Source organism: Bacillus rossius, chromosome 15, assembly GCF_032445375.1.
Source record: "Bacillus rossius redtenbacheri isolate Brsri chromosome 15, Brsri_v3, whole genome shotgun sequence".
NCBI lineage: Eukaryota > Metazoa > Arthropoda > Insecta > Phasmatodea > Bacillidae > Bacillus > Bacillus rossius.
Genome location: NC_086342.1, coordinates 13,187,647 through 13,211,369, shown reverse-complemented (window position 1 = coordinate 13,211,369; position 23,723 = coordinate 13,187,647). Strand labels below are relative to the sequence as shown.

At 40.2% G+C, this 23,723-nt stretch overlaps 1 protein-coding gene across 4 annotated transcripts in view; it reads right to left on the bottom strand.

The window, feature by feature from the left end:
* The window catches only part of LOC134539712 (uncharacterized), a 119,176-nt gene that overhangs the window by 11,863 nt on the left and 83,590 nt on the right, over positions 1 to 23,723 (bottom strand). For 2 of the 4 annotated variants that reach the window (XM_063381935.1, XM_063381934.1), the window contains 6 exons: positions 7,939 to 8,056; positions 6,421 to 6,546; positions 5,565 to 5,588; positions 4,535 to 4,570; positions 3,121 to 3,345; positions 1,962 to 2,035 (listed from right to left, as the gene is read on the bottom strand). In XM_063381935.1, coding sequence (XP_063238005.1) covers positions 1,962 to 2,035; positions 3,121 to 3,345; positions 4,535 to 4,570; positions 5,565 to 5,588; positions 6,421 to 6,546; positions 7,939 to 8,056 — 603 coding nt within the window. The remainder of the gene's footprint in view (positions 1 to 1,961; positions 2,036 to 3,120; positions 3,346 to 4,534; positions 4,571 to 5,564; positions 5,589 to 6,420; positions 6,547 to 7,938; positions 8,057 to 23,723) is intronic. The other 2 variants (XM_063381937.1, XM_063381938.1) reach the window with 2 other exon arrangements.

The window sequence follows — 23,723 nt, the reverse complement described above, 5'->3', positions numbered from 1 at the left end:
TGACCCAGCAAGGTCCATCAACTGTTCCAAACACATTAATTAGAGCACTTTAAGAAAAATGCTGTGCCCAAGGAGATTTTCCACTTCCTTGGTCATGCCACACTGACACACATTTTATTTTCCTACTTCCCCTTCTGTCCAATGCTCATCTTTCGTGCTCCTCAAACCTTACACTGGGAGCTTACCGCACTTCAGGTGCAAACTACACATGTAATTTTTAACATACCTGCCACATTATGTCGAGTCACTGAAACTGGTAACATGATCGAAAAGAACATCAACGCTTACTAAAAAGTTTGTCGCAATCGACTTTTTACGATTTCACATTAAGCGAGTTCAGAACTGGAACATTTAAGTTGGGGATCAAGTATCGAGTGACGCTAGAGGTTGGCATCAAACCCATGACCCTGACCACGTGTAACCCTAAAGTGATCACAGTCATTGAGGAAACGAACACCGAGCAATAGAAATGTCCTCTCAGCCAACGGAGCAGTTTTTTTCCCGTAGCTTGCCAGATTCATATTTGCACACTACTGATGCGGCCACACCTTAGCTGGGTTTCCATTCCGGAAATATGCTCCTCGACAAAAATTACTTGTTTTGGCATTCCCTGCCACCCATTAAACACAGTAGAACCCCTGTCATACACTTTTCAACGGAGGGCACAAAAATGGTGTATGATGCGGGAAAGTGTATGAAAAGGGAATGAATGGCAAAATAAAATTTTTTTTCAATCTAGCACACAAGCACAAAGTCAGATTAAACTTAAATACATAATGTGTAAATAATTGCATTATATTAATGAAAGATATGAATTCATAATTATATATATATATATGTATATAATAAAACCACCATAAATGTAAAATACAGTCCATAATCAAGTAAAGCTGACATGAGAAACAGTGGCCTTGTAAAATGTTATGAAGTTCTTTCTTGGAGGGGGGAAAAAGTCACCAAGCCTAAATAAGAAATTTAAAAAAATTAGGCTATTGTAAAAAGAAAATCAGAAATTTTTGTTTGTTTCATTTTACAAACAACTTTATGCAACAGAACAATTTTCAATAAAATTTTAACTTGAGAAACGTAAAATACAAAACAATCCAATCGTAAGAAAACAATAACAAACGGGTATATTCAATCCAAAGATTAATGAATGCACAAAATATGAGATCCGTGCCTTGGTAAAGCATGTGCACCATTTTTATAATCATTGCTAGTTTGCGCCACTAGTCTCGCTTGGTGCTGGCCATAGATGCTACTAACGAAGTGCACAGTCTTCCTTATACTATCCATATCTATGGTGCGATAAAGTTATTTTCTTACGTTTGCAAAGGTAAACAATGAACGTTTTTCAAAATAAAAGCATTAAAACGTAGTTTTTAAGGAGGAATATAACAAAAAAATTTGTTAATTTTAGGAATTTTCCGCTTCGTAAAAACGTATGATACGGGAAATTAATGATTTTATAAGTGTATGTTCCGGGAAAGTAAACCATTGTAAATATAGTACTTTCGGCGGGACCAAAATTAATCGGCGTATGACACGGGAAAATGTATGAAACGGGGACGTATCATCGAGGTTCTACTGTAATTCATTCCCACAATTTTGGGCATATCCTGTAAATACTACTTGAGGGAATTATATTAAATTATCAATGTAACTATATTACTTTCTGTCTATGAAACACATATTCAACAACTGTTAAACTATTTGAAAGAAGGAAAAAAAAAACTTAAATTATTACATATATATGACAGTAGGTAGTCTATGTACTGGCATTTCTGATCCGTCATGGAGTAACATCTAAATTTTGTTGCAGATTGCTTTGACAATTCCGATTTCATGTAAATGTAAACAAAAGTGGGCCAAATAGTAAAAATATTATGTTCACCTAATTGATGCCTGATTGTACGCACATGGTATGTTTATTCACGGCGGAGAAACACAGAAACACTTACCTGACTAGTGGCCCAGCATTTCCCTCGGAAGGCAGGGAGTGTAGGAGCGATGGTCCTGCAGACACAGGTCGCATCTGCCGGGCACATGGGAACATTCGTTACTACACCACAAAATTGGAAAACAAAACTACCAAACGATAGTTTGCCTAAGTCCATGGACACAGCAATGTAACTTTAATCAAACAAATAAAAAAATTTTACTAGGCAGAAATACAGTCGTGAGAGCTTTTACACTCCTCAGTCATAACAGAGTAAACCCAAGTTATGTTACAACTTTGTTACAATTCACTCTCCTGATGACTGGGGGGCAACTAGTGGATCTTTTAGTTTCGAAAGGCAAAATAATGGTTTCGTCTACATATTAGTACCTCTATTTTTATTTTACTTTTGATTATTTTCACATTGGATGTTATATAAATTGATTGACAAAAAAATATATATTTAACATGGATTTATAACAACATTATTAAAAGAATGGGCCGGCCCATATTAGACAATTACATGGATGATTAACACTATACAAATAAAATTCGTAACAATAAACTGAGTCACAGTCCCAGGATATTTTAAGTGTTAATGAGACATATTTATGGCTGTCAGATATGTTCAACGTCTGGTCTATTTTCCCGCTTGTAAAGAGACGTAAACTTGATATCCATTTTCTAATAAAGTTTAAAATTTTACAACCAAGACAGTCTTAACTAGGTTCCTTAAGGCGCCCGCCTACCGGGGCACACATACAGCGTGCAGTGTTTCAGAGAAAAACCTACCTATTTAAAAACTGTTCAAAATATCAGAGTGGGATCTGTTTACAAAAAGCATTAGATTTTAAATGTGTTTTTAGAAGAGTGAAAATAGCTAAAACGAGCATTTTGAGAATAAACCTTTTTTTGCATGAAACACCTCTTACAGATTTTTGAAAGAACTAAAGAGACTTGAATTAACTTTTCTCTTTGTTTCTCAACCACAATGTTATGGTTACCACTAGTATTTCATAGTTGCCCTATGCACATTGAAAATAACGCGTCCCAGTTCAGAGCCTCGAGCCTAGAAGCGACACAGTGCCATTAAGCACCAGCGAGCGTCACACTCATTAGGCGGGCCCTGAAAGGAAACTCGTGATCACGCTCAGCGACGGCCAAGGCCGGAGGCGACTCACCCGCTCCGTCTGGGTGGCGGCGTTGCAGGTGTCGGCGGCGCCCGGGTCGGAGCTCTGCATCACCTGCAGCTGCAGCTGCTTGATGGTGCGCTCCTTGTCCTCCAGCTGCGACTGCAGCAGCACCACCTGGCGACGCAGGTCCGCCACCTCCTCCCCCGCGGGCGGCGTCGCCCCCGCCCCGCCGTCCTCCCCGCCCGCCTCCTCCGCGGAGTAGAAGAGACCATTCTGCCACGGCAACGACCCCCCGCACGTCAGATACAGACTGCACTGTACACGCTGGCATTATACACACCATGTACAGGAGCGTACGCTGTTTGCTTTCAATTCATTTCCTTTTGTCGGTGGGAATCATAGGCGTCGCAAGGATATATTTTTTTGGGGGGAACTGCAATTGATTTAGTTGTTGAGGAATATCCATCCCCTTGAAAAAAAAAAAAGGGAAAATTTGGGGTTTGAAGGTTTTAAAAGGTGGTTTTTAGGCATTTTTCTTTCCTAGATATTCTAATTATAGTTGGTTGCAATATATAATTTATTTTTTATAAAAAAATATTTTCAGAGAACAAATTTGTAAAAACACAGTGCTCACATTACCACGATTGCACTAAATGCACCATGCGCAACATATGGGTTATATCACAGAAATCATATTTTTAATATCACTATGAAACTAAATATATTATTAAAGGGGATGAAATTGAAGACTTATTATTAGGGGGGACGTGTACCCCCGTCCCCCCCGGTTGCGACGCCCATGGTGGGAATGATAAAATATTTTTATAGATTTTTAGGATTTCGAGAGGTGAGAATATTCCCCCTCTCCCCCGCCCCCAGGGCCAATATATCACTACCCCTCTTAGCTGCCATATACCCAGATTAACTAACCACTACTTGGTACACAAAATATCCAATATGTACCACAATCACAACACAAAGCCATCAGCACACTACCATTCCCAAACAAGGTAACCGAATAAACCAAACAACACTCCACCAACACTCCCCGCATAAACAAATCAACAGATCAGCCAGTACATCACCAACCCTAAACTAAAACAACAATTCAACCAACTTACCACCAACCCAAAACAAAAACCATGCATCAAACAAAACATCACCAACCCAAACAATCAAACACACCACACAAAATACTACAAAACCCAACACATCACCCACTTACCCAACACAAATTATCCACATAACAAAAACTATGTATGTATATACACAAACACACATATATATATATATAAACAATAAAAAACTAACCAACCCCATACACATTATCAACCCCACAAAACACAGCATGCACTGAAAAATTAATCAAACCAAAACATTACACTACCTCCACCACTTCATAAATTCACCATATAAAAATATTCACACCAAAATATTTTAAATACTACAAATACGGGCTCACCTTCAAAGATGTGTCGAATGGGTTGAGAGTGTCTGCCTGAAACACAAAAAGAAAATTGTTTCCAATCAGATGTGGTTTCTTTTAATCATTATAATAGATGGAATAACTATCTAGAATATTATCCACTGAATTCAGTGGAAAAATAAATATTTTGCAAAATAATGTTAAAGTACACTAAGAAATTGAAAGAATATTAGAATTATTAATTTTTCACACTAGTGAAAAATAAGCTTATCCATTTCACTGTAAGAAAGTACAATTTTGGGACAGGTATTAAAAATCTATGTAAAATGGTTAGGTACCTATCTTCGCACTCTAACAGAAATAACATCTGACTAAGACCCCCTTTTGCCTCGTAACAGTTTAAATTATTTATTCAGCCCTAGTAAAGCTTTAAAGTCAAGTCAATCTAATAATTTACAATGAGGCCTAATTTAAATTAATTTCTTCAAAACAACTTTAAATTGCTAACAATGAGTTTAAATGCAAAAATAGTTAAGGAACGATGTTGAATGCAAATTATAACTGTAAAAAATTATTTCTGAAGTTCTGATATTTACTCATACAAGTAAATTATTGGTAGACAAAAATTCTCTGTATTTATTAACATTGTTTTACTAATGTATAAATGATAAGATAATTTTCTATAGTGATCATAGAACATATCACCAACATTAATATGTAGGTACTAATAATGCTTATGTGAGCTATATACAAAGACAAAAATCATCTGAGATCCATATGAAAAATGTATTCTTTTAAAGTCAAGTTATTAGTTTATTAAGATTTGTTAAGTTTTAATGATATTTATAAAAATAAACTTTCAAGATTAATATGTACCAAATAGGTGTGCTGCAATTTAATTTGGGGAAGAATAATTTTATATGGCATCATTAAATCACACTAGAACTGCAAATAGAAACTTGATTTCAGTATCCCAATAACAGGTTTACAGCACTGCATATCCAATAACATCAAACAACACATTTTGCAAAACTAGAAAAGAAACAAAAATGAACGCAATCCTTACCCTCGTCAAACCGCTCTCTTCGTTCTGCACAGTTGTCACCAAGCAATAAATCACCACACCAACCACAAAAAAGATGGAATAAAATAATAATACAACATACAATACCAATGCTAAAAAGCAAATCAACACAAGAGTCTTTATAAAAACCACACAGTGTTAGTTATGCATTTGAAAAAAAGAATTTGTATGAACACAAAAAACACACTGTGATCATGCACTTTGATCTTCAATACAGTGAACAGATAAAGAACAGACCTCTTCATGAGAGTGCAGAAAATGCAGAAATTGCAGCAATAAGCCAATGAGTGATTTGAAAAAATGGCACTTTGATACAAATAAAAATAATGAGAAATATTTTTCTACATATCCTTCCTTTTTAAATTTAAAGCACACATTTTTTTTAATAACACTTATGAACACTATGGGAATTATTTATGCACAATTGTAATTTTTTTTAATGAAATTTTTTTTAAAATTATATATTAATTTTTTTAACTATTTTGAAGTTACTAAACATTGCATGTAAATTTTATAGGGGGGGAAAAAGCTAATTTAGTGTACACAAAATTTGTTTAAAACCTTCAACCATTTTTATAATTTTCATGCATTAAATGACAAGGTGTATGAATTGCTAATGAGCAGAAGATAATATCATCTAGCAAGGATCAGATGTCAATGGTGTAAAATGCAATCAGAGGCAAAATGCTAAATAACAAGAAATATTTGCACAATGCACCTGACTGTCAAATTATTTGTGTGGTCCATTTTTTCAAGCCATGTTGAAAAAACCAACAGCAATAGCGAGTGCAGGAATGAAAGCTTGCACAAGATACAAGTTAAAAATAAAATAACGTACCTCCTGCAAGATCCTGTTCAGCTTCAAGAGCATAGTCTTGATGCTGACAATATCCTGGAACATGTACTGGTATGTCCCCCGGTCTAGACGAACCGAGCTATCGTCTGCATCGCTGGGGCCGTTCAACTAGGGCAGGGCATAAGGAAATAATTTAATTCCATTACTCAGCACTGCGCAACCACACTTCCGCATGTCTCAAAACATAATCAAAATATTAGTACCTGCTGTTAGCTTGAAGCTTATAACTGCCACTCCATGGTTTATAAATTTTATTTTCTAAGATTACATCATCCAATACATAAGAATACACAGTGAAAAAATTTATATAGTCAAAAGAGAGATGCACAACTGCATTCAAAATAAATATAAAAATCAAGAAATAGTGGATATATATATCACTAAAGTAAAACTGAGTTCCATCAATGACGGCTAAGAAGGAATATTTTGGTTTCTTCGCGCGAATGCTAGGTAGGGACCGGAAAGTAGTTAAATTTTCAATGACAATTGAGAAAAGACTCCACACACAAACTGCTTACTCATTCAAACATAATTTGTCCACTGGCTGCCGACTTTCCAGACATCTCAACTGCGTTGCCTGTGATGCAGTACTTCCACCGAGGATTTATAATTGGCTTATAGCCCATTACAAACTACAAGCCAACAACATGATCAATACTAACATGAAATTTTTCCTGTTCCCAATAATGTCCTCATTTCTCTCAGAAAAAACTAGCTAAAATGACCAAATACGACAGCACGGGGCCCTGGGCAGTTGCCCGGCTTGTCCTGGCCTGGAGCCACCCCTGGATGTGAAACCTTGCCTTTGTTGCAAAGCTTTGAAACATAGCAAGCTTAACATTCGCTCATGAAAATATTCAAGACTTCTTTTTTGATGTTGTGTTATGTTTTGCTTGACTAAAGTTGGCTACTTAAAATGAAAATAAGGCACTCCATTTGCTTTGAGGACTGCTTAATATTTTAATATTTGCATAGTTACTTTATCATTTTTTTTATTGAATTATGTTATATCTAGGGCCCAAATGGCTAATCACTAGAGACCTGCAAAATTCGGGGATTCATTTCGTGATATGCTACAATTCAAATAATTATACCTTAGCGCTGCTTCTGCAATTGGTTCACTGTTAATCTGGAGGACTGAGGTCCAATTAGAGACCCTCACTCAAAGAAGTGTCGAATCACAGACACTCGGTCGAGAAGACTCACAAGTCAGCAGCCAATGAACAGGTGGCATTTGCCTGAGTGTGTAGAGTGTAGTAGAGTCTATCCTGGAGGTCATTGAATCCGCGAATTTTGCAGGTCTCTTAAAAATCACTTAATCAGCTCATACATTAAAGATGTTATGTGGTTTTTTTTTACTTCAATCCTGTATTTTTTTTTTTTAATAAGTGCAATGCAGCTCCGCTGAAATCAATAAATGATATTCGATTCGAACAGGTGAGCATTATTGAAATTTTTTCGACCTGACGCAGGCTCAGCATGGAAGAACCAGCGACGCACCTGCCTGGGCAGCCTGAGGGGACTGCGCACGGGCCTGGAGGCAGAGTCCAGGGACCGCGGGGAGTCCGGGGTGCTGCCCGGTCTGGAGCGCAGGATGCTGGGACGAGACGTGGGCAGCCTGCGAGCACAGACACAACACCCCCACTGAGCACACGCGACAACCAGTAGCTGTGCAAGGGGCACATTCCGTGGTGGTAAGGAGGGGGAGAGTTACACACACAGCGGCGTAGCAGGCGGGTGACAAAGGATGGCCCCCGCCAGGGGCGCCGGAGCAAGGGGGGGGGGGGGAAAGCGCTGCTGCGACGTTTTCGCGGTTACTGAACGCTCCCCCCCCCCCCCCCCCCCCCTGTTTTAATCCAAGAGGGGGCGCCATTTTCAAATTCGGCCAGGGGCGCCAGTCACCTTAGCTACGCCACTGTACACACACAAACAGCCACTCGTGTGTGTGTGTAAATATACACACACATATGCATATACATATATAAACTTTTCTCTTACTAGAGTTTTTTTTTTTTAAGAGAGTACTGTTTTGTAATCGTTTTAAAGTTTCTGGAACCATGAATTCTTCGCGAAAATATCTTCAATACCAGCTGTGTGGTAAAACTTGGTAGCATCGTCTTGTGTTCATCGTGGTTGGCTGCATACTTTCAGCACGCACAATCACAGCCATCCAGTGTGCTGTTTCGCGCACCTGCAATCTATTAGCGAGCCACAGACGCCATTACAGAAACATTTAACGGTGTTTACGTTTATATTTAAAATTCCTCCGGAAACTGAGAATCCCGCCGAATGCGAAATACGCACTGGGATTCGTTAACTGGGTGCTAAAAGGCGTGAAAGCGGCTTAAATCATCGTTGGATCAGCGAAGCGTACGGAGGAAAACATCATGACCGAGGGAATGGTAAGGAAATGGGTTGGAGATTTTAAAGATGGCCGCACGAATGTTCACGATGAGGAACGAAGTGGGCGACTTTCTAACTTTACTGAAGATATGGTGCAGAAAGTTTATGAAAAAGTGAGAGAGCACAGACGTTTAACGATTTCGTCGTTATCTGAAGAATAGAAAGTGCTGCAGTGGTGATTAAATCAGGCAAAAGACTTTTGTGAGGATGGGATTCAAAAACTGGATGTACGATACGGTAAGTACCTTAATATTGGTGGAAATTATGCGGAAATGTACATTAAGTTACATGATTTCATGTAAAAATTAAATTAAGAAAAATATACTTTTTTATTTTTAACGGTACTCATATAAATGGCTCGTAAGTTAAGTGTGTGTAAAGACACTACAAAAGCAGAGAATTATGTACTGTCAAAACTCTAATCCGACACATTTGAGAACACTGTTGTGTCGGATTAGTGATTTTTGCCGGATTATCGGACGTGTATATATATAATTTTTAGGTGAACACAAAAATAAATTAATATATTGTGCTATGAAGTAGGCCTATAATAAAACAAGCTGTAATAAGCTCATCTATAGCTGTATACTAGGTACATGAACACAGTTGCAAAATTGCGCTACATATTTAACTTCGTTAGAAACTTAGATTAGACATACATACATTGTGCTACAACTAATATATTTTATATCGTATACTGTATCTACACACAAAAGGTAAGTCATTCCACGCATGTCACACAAAGATAATTTTTTCATGATTTTACTTTACATGATAAAATTACTAGTAATAGTGAATGCACAATAAAACAAATATATATATTTTTATTCATATGCATACTAAGTTGCCAACATGGCGGGGAATAATGATATTTGCAACGGCTTCTGTACACGAATTTTGAATATTTGTGAATTCGAATTCTGTATCAGTACAAAAAAATTATGATCGTGGAACTTATCACTCCGTCGTGAATAATCTGAGAATTTTATTCTAAACGTAGAGCACGTTGACGCAGAGGATATTCCCAGAAGGCAGCACGTAGCAACGGGAAGAAAAGTAAGGCGGGGGAAAGAAAGAGAGGGGGGGGGGGCAAAGGTCAGGGCGGCCCTCCGGAGCCAACCAATCAATAACCGGCGCGCGACCGCCACTGCGTGACGTCACCTCGCGCTCTGCAAACACCAGGACCGCCCCCCCCCCCCCCCCCCCAACAAAATCCTGGAGGGCGCCGCAATCGCGACCAAGCCATCTTTATATTCCTCCTCCCTTCTGAATCCCGTTCACACACCATTCCACGTGAAACTGATTCGCTCTCCGCCAAACCTCCGAAAATTTACAGTAACACATGGACAACGAAACGTCTTTTCAATGACGCATAACAACACTGATACATCCGTGCGAACAAGTATTTTACCACACAAGTCAATTAAGAACAATGCGTTTTTAGATTCTTGTGAAGTAATTTTCCTTCGGCGCTTGTGCTGATGGTGGTGTTTACTTTCGAACGGGTGCGACGTTAAAAGAAAGGTTTCCCGGGTCCCCGATTGAATTCTGCGCACCTGGAGGAAACAAATCACCGGGCGTACATTTCCACAATGTTCACGTTTGCTTGGGTTCACCGCGGTTGGGAGGCACAAGGTCGACTTCAGATGGCGTTATCACGTGCACACTCGGCCTTACAAGGAGTCAAACGAAGTAAATAGGCCTTTATAGGACTCTTAAACGGCGTCCATTCATTTTTATCATCAAAAGAAGATTAGATTATTGAAGTTAAGGTTTCTCCTTGATATTTTAACCTTTACTTTTACACAGTGAACATATTTATGGGACGAAAAACCTTGGCAAATGTAGCGTCCAGGCGGGGCACTTTGAACCACTTCATCGGTTTATGTTTAACTCAGAAACTGGTTACATGTATTCTGAACATGTTCCGTTAAGGATGTTTTTTTTTTCATTCAAAATAAACAGGTTTTGCACGTGCCTCAGAACGACTCGTGTGCTCGCTCGTGATTGGCTGGTTTTACACCAACATATTGCAGCTTAGGGGATGGCCGAAGCGAGCAATGCAGCAGCGGAAAACTCAGTTAAGTCTTAACTTATTTGTTTTTGTGCAAGCGAATGGCAATACAGATTATTTGTGTGGTATGAGATCATTAAACATTACGTTAAAGACCAATACCAATAAACACTGAAACAAAAACCTAAACATCACGATCGTTTCGAGCTAACAATCGATTACCGTGTTGATATGAAAGCAACTTATTCTCAAGTAAATGTTTTGAAATAAAATATTTTCTCGACTTTTTTTGACCAAAATTTCCAATTTCCCTGAGTAAATATTGTAAACATTAAAAAAAAATAACAATTTCCCTATTTTGCAAATTACTGAAAGGAAAACAAATGTAGCCTCAACCCTCCCCACAGCCGGGAAGTGCCAGAGTTCTCATTATTACCCGAAATACATAGTTATCAAACCTATAAACAAGATTGAGGGGTCCCCGACACCAGTGAAGGATAAAAATCAATCCGTAAGTCTAGCCGGTGTGTACAGGATTCCATGTTCAAATGTCAAAGTGTACTTCCGGGTCAAAATGGCAGGCGAATCATCAAAGGGTTAAAGAACATATCAGAGACTATAAACATGAAAACCTATGGTCAGTTATAGCAGAATACTCCATGGAAACCAGCCACAGAACTGAATGTGACCAATTCAGACCCATAGCCAACATCACACAATACCCAAAAAAGATTCATTCGAGAAATCAGTAGAAATATTTTAACAACCAGCACACACAAATAAAGAGAGAGGATGGATACAAATTACGCAGAATATGGGAATAACTTTTCAGAAATCTTTTAAACCTAGCTCTGCAGACCAGCCAGCCAGAAGAGAAGAAACCAATGATTGGCCAGCAGCCCCTATCCAATCACGGAAGTCCATATCCGATTGGCCAAAACAACCAGACCGCTAGAAGAAAAAAAAATATCGATTGGCACACAGCTGCAGCCAATCAGGAAACACTCCTCTCTAAGGCCAGAGTAATTAAAGACAGTAGAACTTCAAGGACCTCGACGAGACAAAAAATATCTTCATTTAGCATTAGGTATCAAAAAAAAAAAAAAAAAAAAACCAGCGCGCACACAGTCCCGTACGCCAAACTTAACATAAGCGTTTCTAACAAACGTGTGTGGGTGCACCTTAAATTACAATGCACCAAGCGAGTTACAGAAAACTTCTGTTTTCTGGCCTCGCACACACACTAAACGCCCCGTATTGCAGTATTATGGGATCGGTGGCAAGAAACCTCAGTAGGTAAACCGTTACCCCTGATGACAGCGACTTAAAAAAGTTCAACAGCTCTTCACTTTTTTTATTTATTTTCCTTTTTTATTTAAAAAAAACCCACTTATGAATGTTTTCATTGGTCTTAACAAAAAAAAAACAGATTTAAAGAACTCAAATTTAATGACATTTCACCCTTAAAATTACCATCACAGGGTAATTATTCACGATGCATTTCCAGCGATGTGTAACATGTGACGAGAATGCTGATACCTTGTTGCTTCCTGGGACCGCTACCGCTGTAGCTGATACAGAAGTATCAGCTACTTGTAACCAGTACACTACACTGTATCTGTAAAACTGGTTGGAACAGACACAGAAAATTGCTGTTAACAACACCACCTCTTATGTTCCAGGATTTTTAATTTCCCTGACCAATTCCAAGTTGAGTGGATGTTCTGAAACCCTGGACGAGAGACGCACCTCCTGCCGCCGCCCCTGGGAGAGGCGGGGGGCTCCTCGGACCGCCTCCTGCTGCACATGGCGGGGCGGAGTCCTCCCGGCTCATCGGCCCCGCGCGAGGTTCGTCGCTTGCTCGTCCGTCCGAGTCTCCGGCGCGCGCCTCACCGCAGCCCCGTCGGGTTCCCGGCGCGCGCGACGCTACCTCCTCATAGGTCAACGGTGTCCGGCGCAACGCGAGTACTCCCCGTAAGACGCAACAAGTATCTTAAAATAAAATTAAAAAAAAAAATCCCTCTGGACTGGGTCAAACGATCCTCGATAGTAAGGGGCATGCATATTTCGCGAAACGATTCCGAGACTAGCTGAAAGATAAAACACTGTAGCGACGTCTGTGTTTCGTGATTGGGTGAGTTTATTTCAGGTACATATTACAACACCAATCACTGCTATTCAGGGCGGAAGCAAACACGTCCTGAGTGGCTCGGTCAAATAAGGCAAAGACTTATCTCGCAGACGGTCGCCAATTTTTTTTATTTTTTTTATTTTGTGGCCTACAGCTTTTCGCCAACAGCCAAAGGGTCATTATTTTCAGTGTGAATCTCAATTTCAACTCGTTTTTTTTTTCTTTCAAATAGCAGAATATGTATGATACACCCATGCCTTACCCGGGACTCGAACCCAGGACCCCTCGCACCGTAAGCCGGTGTGCATCCGACTACGCTACGGAGGTCGGCACGGTCGCCAATAACAAGGAAGAAACCGCTAGCGCGGGTGTACCTTGTTGCAGTCTAATAGGCGTTGACAATTTTTCGCGAAAAATGCCTGCCCCTATCGATAGTGAACGCTCGACAAATTTTACGATTAGAAAAAAAAAAATTTCTTCAAGATATAAACTTTCCGCACATCGAAATATTTATTTATAAATTTTACAAGTTAATTCGACAAACCAGGGTTTATATAAAGGTAACAGAAAATTTTGAGGCTATAATATGATCAGCCTTTTTACGCTACTTGTAGGTAATCTAAAATAACTAATGATTATTTGTAAAAATTTAATCAAGTATACTTCAATGTTCCGTGCTATAATATTAAATTTCAACATAGACAAGAAAATAAATCCAAGAGGAGATTTTTTTTACACCTCATAATATTGAAGCACATACTAAAACAGAATTAATATAATGAACGCCTACAGGAAAAAAAAAGTTCAATTACTAAATGCGAAGTTTTAAAGCTAACCAATTATACAAAAAAAAAAACAAATTTCACTACTGAATTACTAAAGAATATCGGTAACGCCAACATAAAATTATGAAATTTTTGTCAGGGATTGGGGGAGGAGGGGGGGGGGAAGGGTTGTTTGTGTGTTAAAGCATAAAAAAAAATTCTCTATACAACAGTATTCGTTTTTCACCGATTAAAGCCTCTATATTTCAACTTTGGGGTGAATCTAAAAGAGACGAAGGGCCGCCTGTAGAGACAGGTTAAGTTGATTCTGAGCAAAAACATTGCAGGTTAATCAAATAGAGAAATTCTTTACTTTGCCTCAAGTCATCAGAACTGTACAAGCCGGCCGTAGAGTCATTGTTAAGAACACAAGCCATGTGACTCGACGAAATTACTTACATGACAGCGCAGCACTAATTAATAGAAAGAATAGAGGCTACATCACCTCATTAACTCGCGATTTCGACTCATTACAAAATCAACGGGCGAACGCGACTGGTATTATTATTGGTGTTTCGCCACCACACTAGATTCTTCTTAACTACACGATAATTGGAAGATTATTATGTGAAACGAGATGGGTAGGGCCATGCATATTTCGCGAAAAGAAACCAAGTCTAGCTGAAAGTTAAAACACTGTAGCATCGTCTGTATTCCGCGATTGGGTGAGTTTCTTCCCGGTACATGTCAATTGTTACAACACCAATCACAGTAATTCAGTGCGGAAGCAAACTCATCCTGAGGGGCTCGATCAAAAAATGCAACGACTTCTCTCGCAGACGGCCGCCAATCACAAGGAAGAAACTCTTGGTGCGAATATATCTTGTTGCAATCTAATAGGCGTTCAGATTCATTCGCGAAAAATGCCTGCCCCTAGAGATGGGAAATCACAACGAAACCTAAAATAGTTACTTAGTGGAGGGGGAAGGGAGGGAGATGATAACAAAAATTCCACCTTCAATACAATCAAGAACTTGATAGGTCCAACCCCGTTTTTTGTCACGCGGTGTATCTCTCAATTTAGCCACCACCTCTCTCTTGGGGATATCAGTAAGAGGGGGAAACCCACTCTTAAAAAAAAAAAAAAAAAAACACCCGCACGACGGGGACTCATCAGCAATTCTGCGAAACATCAGCGCATTGTTTTAAACTAACGACATACGCAAGAATATATATATATTTTTTTTTCGGAGAAAGGAGGGAGAGAGGGGAACTATAGCAAAAAAAAAAATTAGATTTATGAATTCTGCAATAAAAAAAAAATTACAATTTTTTTTGTTGCAATCTTCAATACACGCAAAATTTATCTGGTCAGCTATTGTACTGCATATGAAAATAACTTCTGTGAGTATATTGGGCGATGTCTTGAGACCCCGTCGAGACACTGCCGCCCCCCCCCCCCCCACCCCCCTCGGGCTACGAGAGCTTCGTTGGTAGACCTTTTTTCCGCGCAGGTTGCGAGGAGCAGCACCTCACATCGACCCGAACAGGCGCGTGCGACCCGAACAAACACCTCCCGCCGCACGAAGAACAATGCCGTGCCAAGTGTGCTGGCGGAGCTTCCGACAGTTGGCTCGAGCCTTCCGTGTTACGGGCCCCGCGTACGAACCAGCCATTACGACGCCATCACCCGAGGAGAATGAGGGAAAAAAAAAAAAAAAAAAACCTCACCACAGCTTACATCACGTACGCTTCTCCCACACACACAAAAAAAAAAAAAAAAAAAAAGGAGAACTACGAACGAGATCACCACGGGGGCCGAACATCATCTACAAACAGGTTGTTATTTTGACTCCAAACCGTAGAACAGAAAAACCTATCTTTAAAAAAAAAATTAGTCTTTCAGTACACCTAATCTCTAGGTAACGAACAAATTCACGTGTTCTCACGTCGCAAATACACTTGTAATACGAAACTCGGGACACGAAATTTAACGTAGAATTCTTTAAAATAATGCCGGGCATGACAAATACATGAAAACTGTGTTTTTAACCACATTTATTTGGCGAGAACCACACGTAGTTTCCGCACCCGCCGCTAGATTTCGCTGCCGGAGCAGCTAAGTCGACCATCGAATCATTACATTTGCTGACCGAAACATTTAACTATACAATGAAACGGCTCAGATAAAAGCAAAGAAGACTTCAAAAAAAATATTTAACCCCGGCTTTGGACCTAATTTTTTCAACCGGAATTTTATTAAAATACTGCACATCTTGTTAAAATTCATCGAACAGTTAACAATACTATAAAGTTTCCATTTGACTTTGTGAACTTTGATTTGCGGCATCCACCACAGATGGCAGCACCGCGGTAAGACATTTCCGTTCTTTTTACGAAATTACTCTTACCAAATGCCACATACCGAGAGCTAACATGTTACACATCAAAAATTAAAGCATGGTGGTATTTTGTTTTTCTTTATCGTTATTATGAATCGAAGGGCCAATACTGTAAATTCATCCCGATAGCTGTTAATTTGTTTTAGATCACAAATTTTGTCAACAGATATTCAGAAAATTTTATTTGCTAACTGTAAAAAAAAAAATACACGCAATTAATGATAATTATGAACACTTAATTGAATTTTTCCCGATATTATAACATTTTAAAATATATTACTGGTGATAAATTTCGTGACGAAACATTAAAAAAAAGAGCTTTATCATGATAAAAACTAAAGGAATTACATCAGATCATAAATAAACGTCAAGAAAACTAAATCAACTGAGAGTGAAAAAAAAAAAAAACTAATAACACACGATTGCAGTTTTCTTAACAGGGCGTCATGCGCACTGGAGCGGACGATGCTAAAGGTGTAAACAATGGAACGCACATTCACAGAGAGGCTGCTGGTATTCGCACGAACCCACATCACCGAGATGAAGCGAGGTCAAATCAGGACGTTAACTTTCTAGTTAAGATCGGAAGTTATTTCCTACCAGCAGCATTCGTTAGCGGAGAAAACTTAAAAAAAAAAAAAACTTCGCGATGGCGTTTACACGGTCAAATCCGGCGTTTCGGACGAGACAGATCGACAGATCGACAGATCGACGGAACGTTCCGCAAACTAACAAGCGCGCACTCGTTGAGATATCGCACCTCGCGCGTCGCCAGCGGAGACACACACACGTCCGCCACGTGAGCCCGGTGTACCGGCCCGGCGCCGACTGACGACAAAGGGAGGGGAGGGGATGCTGCCCGATGAGAGATGAACCACTTTTCCCCCCTCCCTTCTCACACCCCCACCACGCCCCTCCACTCGCAGACATTCGCAGGCTCCGCCCCCCACGTGCAATCGATCGCGCGCGGGGAGAGACGCGCACGCAATCCGCCGGCGGTGTTCTTCCTCGCCGATGTTCCCCTGACCCCTCGGCACAGGGGCGTGCCCGACAAGTCCAGTGGCGTAGCCAGGGGGGGGGGGGTTAGGGGTTCAAACACACCCCCCCCCCCTTAGCCACAAATCTTTAATTAATTTCTTATTCATCACTCAAACAAATTTCATATTAAAATTAATAAAATTTTTACCATTACAATATTTAAAAACTGCTAAAATAGCACTATTTTACACCTTTAAAACCCTAATTTTCCCGGGGGAGGACCCACGGACCCCCCGCTTTAATACGGGGGGGGGGGGGGGGGGCGGCATGCTTCTTAACACCCTCCATACACAAATCCTGGCTACGCCACTGCCGACGGCAATAGCCATTACTAGAGACCGGAAAAAATTCGCGGGTTCAACGACCTCCAGGGATAGACTCCAATATCCTCTACACACTCGGGCAAATGCCACCTGTACATAAGCTGCTGACTTGTGAGTCGTCTCGACTGGGTGGCCTGTGATCCGACACTTCTATGAGTGAGGGTCTCTAATTGGCCCTCAGTCCTCCAGATTAACAGTGAACCAACGGCAGAAGCAGCACTAAGGTATAATTATTTGAATTGTGGCATTTCACGAAATGAATCCGCGAATTTTTCAGGTCTCTAGCCATTACTCCTGGAAGAACCATCTGCATCACGTAGACAGGGGGCATCCCCGGGAAGACCTTTATCGGGCTGTCGAACAAAGAACGCAGTTGCAAAACATTACAGACGTCAGACTCTCTCTTAGACACTTCAAAGCCTTCTCGCTGTGTAACCACCTGCCACGGAGATTAAATGTAAAAAACACACATTTATCACTAACGAGTACATCTACAGAATCTGCAACCTTTGAAGGCCTCTGGGTAAAAGGATCCACGATGGGATAATCAAAGAAACATTAAGTTACATGCTTTTTTCTAATGAAACTACTGAAAATAAATTTGGAGAATACCTATTTCAGATATTTGATTCCAAAAATGAGTAAAGTTTCACATTAAAAAGATTTTTACTCACAATTTTAAGTCTGTCTGTCTCTCTATCTATCTATCTATCTATCTATCTATCTATCTATCTATCTATCTATCTATCTATCTATATGATACTGCAGCATGGCTTAACTAGGTAGGAGATACATAAAATCTCAAAATGTCAATTCCTGGGCAAAAAAAAAAAATATATAATTTAAAAATCGGTAGTCAAATTATGACAAAAATTTGTGTAGCAATTTTTCGGCTACTTCAGAAACCAAATAAAAAGTAAGTCATAGACGCAAAAATAACCATAGTCAAGTGTAGTACAAATTACTATATCTTTCTTGTAGTATTTATTACAAACGAATTATTGGCAAGTTATTTCCAAAGGAATCTTTTCTGGAAATACAGAAAGTTTTTTTTTGTGGACTTAAGATACGAAAACGATTTTGGAAACTTTGCTTGGTCTTCAAGGAGTTTTTAACACAGTTTGTACTTTCCAAACCGGAGCTACTGTGACGTAAGGACAGCTTACCTCTTTAGCATTGACGTCACAACAGTCAGCTAGAACAAGGTTGACTTCAAACACTCGTGTCAAGCCGCAGGAAAAAAAAAAAACAATGGTAAGATCTTAAGTGTCTGTGCGGATAAAAAAAAAATAAGTAACCGACGATTTCTTTGGTCTCGCGGCTGACGCACACTGCGGCAGGTTGGCTACGGCCGTGAGCAAGAGCGGCCTAAGGCGCCAGCTGCTTGCTGGCAGCCACCGAGAAGCTATTTGCGACCTGAGGCGGTGGGCGGCGTTACCTTCGGGACCAGCTCGTCGTCACGGGGCTACGGCTGAGCACTGGGCGCGAAGAGAGTTAGAGCGCGCGCACACGTACAGACATACCCATACACATTCGGATACCCCACACACATACCCCACACACATACACGCTCGCATACCCCACACACATACACGCTCGCATACCCCACACACATACACGCTCGCATACCCCACACACATACACGCTCGCATACCCCACACACATACACGCTCGCATACCCCACACACATACACGCTCACATACCCCACACATACACACCCACAACACACACACTTACACGCCCACATACCCGCCCACATACCCAAACACCAACCCACACACATACCCACTCACACACATACCCCACACACATAACTCACTCACACACTACACAGCCACCCACATACATACCCACACACATACACACCTACATACCCCACAACCCCTACCTACGCACACTCAAAAACACACACTCACAAACACAGAGGAAGAGAGAAAAAAAATTACTTAGTTCAATGAGAAAAAAAAACTATAGATGTTCGTACTGAATATTGGTTACTGTCACCATAAAAGCACTTTCAGAACGGTTCTGTTGTCCGTGCTGTGCTCATCTTTATGAAATCTTAACTTTACTAAAAATGTCTACACGCCGTTTGCTCAACGATTCACGCCACGTTTCTTTACAGTTGCGAGTTGAGCTCATCGCAGGTTATAGATGTGTGAAACAGAACATCGATTATCCGAATACCGGTCAATCGAAACGTCAGGTTAAACCGAAAGCATTCTGCAGTCGGCAAATTCACATGTACTTGCCGTGTAGTTCCTCCAGCGAGCGCTCGTGCGGTTCACGAACGAACGAACGAACGAACGAACGAACGAACGAACGAACGAACGAACGAACCAACTTTTGAGTCTTGAGTAACGGGCCGATGATAACACATGTACAGGAAAAACAGTTACCGATTGCTTCTATAAGTCTTTGTTTAGAGGCGGCGTCCGTTGAAATGACGGACTGATCGACGTTTTTCGGCATGCCTTTTTGCAATCATCTTCAAGAGCGATAAACAACTGGAGACCGATGTCAGCCTTCAGAGCGAGATTGCTTAGCAGGTGCAGCAGACTTGATTGTGGTAATACATTATTGAATGGTGACCGATCATGATTATGGAAAGGCAAATAATTCCAGACACAGTAGCGTCTCGATTAAAATTATTAGACAAGCAGAAATTTCCTATTATCCGTATTGCCAGTAATGTCTGTTTTAACATTTTCCTGAGGACCTATAAATTTTGCTGTCAAAACACTAAGGAAAATTACCCTCACATATGCCATTTACTGACTCGACATAAAATCATGGAGTGACGTGAAAGAATCTACATACAATGAAGAAAAGCTGAAAAAAATGAGCCTTTCAGTAGTCGCCAGTGATGAGTTATATCTAACCTCGGTAACAGAACAAATTCATGTGTCCTCGTGTTGCAAATACAATTATAACACGAAACTCTGACACGAAATTTAACGTAGGATTCTTGAAAATAATGTCGAGCTGGAAAAATATATGAAAATTGTGTTCTCAACTACATTTCTTGACGCGAATAACACGAATATCCGCACCCGCTGCTACAATTCGCTACCGGAGCAGCTATGTCTACTATAGAATCATTTCATTTGCAGACCGAAATTTAAACGAGATAATGAAACGGCTCCGATAAAAGAAAGAGAGACTCGAAAAAAGAATTATCCACGGTTTTATACCTGATTTTAGACAAGGAATCTCATTAAAATACTGCCCGTATTGTTAAAATTTATTAAAAAGTTATTACTATATAGTTTCCATTTGGCTTTGCGAACTTTTTTTCGCGCCATCCGCCATTGATGGCAGCACTGTTACACATTTCCGTTCCTTTACTTCCGTCGCATTCACGAAATTTCTCCAATCAAATGCCGTACACCGAGAGCTAAGATTCAAAAACGTTATTGCCCCAGAGATTTTTATTACGTGAAATTTAGCTACAGTGCTGTTAAGGGCGGCAGTAGTTTTGCAAGTCTCATCATTGAAATTAAATGAAGCCTGTATCACATTGCTGATAATTTGGTAGCTCCGAGCTCTGAACATCCTTGATAAAACTATTATGGGTTTTGCCTCCATGTAAAGAAGGCCCACTAAAACAAAACACGTTCGAAGAGACCATAAGAGGGAACGAAAACTACCGCTACCATTTTGGGTCACAAACTGACTAAAAAAAACACGTTCGCCATCTACAGTAAGTCAGAATTTGACCGACAAACTTTATCTGCAGTTCGTAAAAAAAAAAATAATACTTGAGAAAATAAGTTGAAAACATACCACGACTAATGGTCAACGTCTAAAGTACTTCCCAAGGCTCATATACGCCTTTGCAGTTTGAGCTGAAAAAAAATTTACTGAAAATAGAGAGACACTACAACGTCTCACCAATTTTAACAATACAGAGTTCTACAACCAAAGCAAAACTAGTCGCTGACGTAAGATTATCTCACTGAAATAACTGGAGGTTGAAACGTTGTAAATATTACGAATGCCAAGATCATTCATTGCCTTTCGTGTACTAGTGCGTTTAAAGAAAGCAAGCGTATATTGTAAAGGAAAATTTGTGACGAGAATTTTCGAGATATATTTTCTTGTCGTATCTCATTAAGAACATCATGATAAGATTAAATTTTAACTTCTCAGGAGACGTAACAAAAAGACGCCAAATTGGTTTCAACAGTTTTTGTCAACATAAAAAATATATAATTTGGTGCTAACATTTTCGACTATTTGAGTACAACACTCAATTTAATCAAATGCTTGTTGATTACAGTAACAAACTGCAACAAACAGTTTCTCCTGTGAAATAAAATTATTTTTTTCTTACAGGATGACAACTACAATAATGCTGTTAATATACGCTATTTTATGGTTCACAAGAAAAATAGTATAATATATAATATTTAATTTTAGTATAAATAATGACCGCATATAATAATATTTTTTTATACTAACACACCAGGTAGTATACATCTGGTAACACTGGACGCCATCTATTGTGTACTGCCAACTAAGTCACTATAGTCAGTAATAATTATAAAAAAAAAGGTTTGGAGTACCTACTCGCCAGAGATGTGTAACATATAACCTGGGCCAATAACGATTTGATGTGTTCGTGTTGCAAATAACCTTATAACACTAAAAGCGGATACGAAAATTTAAAGTAGGATTCTTTAAAATTAATGCCCGAGCAATAATAAATACACGAAAACTGGGATTTCAACTCAAATTCTTGAAAAAAAACCACTAAACCCCGACTTTGAACCTGAATTTCGGCAAAGGATTTTTTAATTAATGCTGCTCATGTTTTTAAAATTCACCAACAGTCAATACTACGAAGTTTCCCTTTGGCTTTGTGAACTTTGGTTCGCGCCATCATCCGCCAAAGATGGCAGCACGGCGGTTACACCTTTCCATTACTTTAACGTCGCATTCGTGAAATGACTCCCATCAAATGCACGCCGAAAAAAAATTAAAACCCGCGCTGCTCCGAGCTCTGAACGTAACAAACAGAGGTGGTTCTCGCGAGAAGAGCGGGGATCGATGTTGGTAACCATGGCAACCGACCGTCCGTACCCGCAGCTTCCGACAGCCCGCGCCGCGGCGAGGATGCAACCCGCGCAACACGGCGCTACGTGCTCCCGTCAGCGACACGCGGACCTGGCCCACGGGCGCAACCAGGGGGGGCAGGCTCATTCCTCCCACCCCGCTCTGGGACCACTCCAACATTTATAAAAAATCATAACGCAACTCATTAAACCATCTTACAATTACTTAACCATGTCTCATTTTTCGGCCGCTGAATCGACAAAATTACTAGGGACTGGAAGAATTCGCGGGTTCAATGACCGCCAGGATAAGACTCCAAGATCCTCTGCACACTCGGGCAAACGTCGCCTGTTCATTGGCTGCTGACTTGTGAGGCTTCTCAATTGGGAGACTCGTGATTCGATACTGCTTTGACTGCGGGTCTATGATTGGCCCACAGTCCTCCTGGTTAACAGTGAACCATTAGCAGATGTTGCGCAAAGGTACAATTATTTGCATTTTAGCATATAGCGAAATCAATCCGCGAATTTTTCCGGTCTCTAAAAATTACAGAAGCCCGCCCACCTGTATGTTGTTTTGTTGATTGTTGAATACTTTTAGTGCCGACTGTATCCGACGTTCGTTTGGGAGCGCACACAACGTTAAATGTCGGGCGTTCGACGTGGGAGCACATAAACGTAAACAAAATAAGGTGACTGCGTTACACAGTCCTATACCACCATTTATTACGCTGAAATATCTTTGCCAAGACAGATATATTGCATATATCACAATTCCCGAACAAGCCTTCAATCGACCAATGCTCGTGCCAAACACGGCGAACCGACTTCCATCACTGTTCAACGGGAAATGTTGCGCCACGACCCTCAGTGTTGCAAGGGAACAGGCAATCGCTCTTTCAGACACGTGATTAACGAACACTGCGGCAATTAGGCCGGCCGCGCGTTATTGAGCACGTTCACAGATACGCCAGTCACCGAACCACCACGAAGCAAGCTCGGACGCAACGCGTCCAATCCACAACGATCCACCCACAACGAAAACTTTAAATAGAAAAAAAAAAGAGGTGTGTACTTATGTACGCGCGTTAGAAGTTATACTTTTTGATTTAAGACACAAATATTTGGAAATTTATTGTAACAAAAATTAAT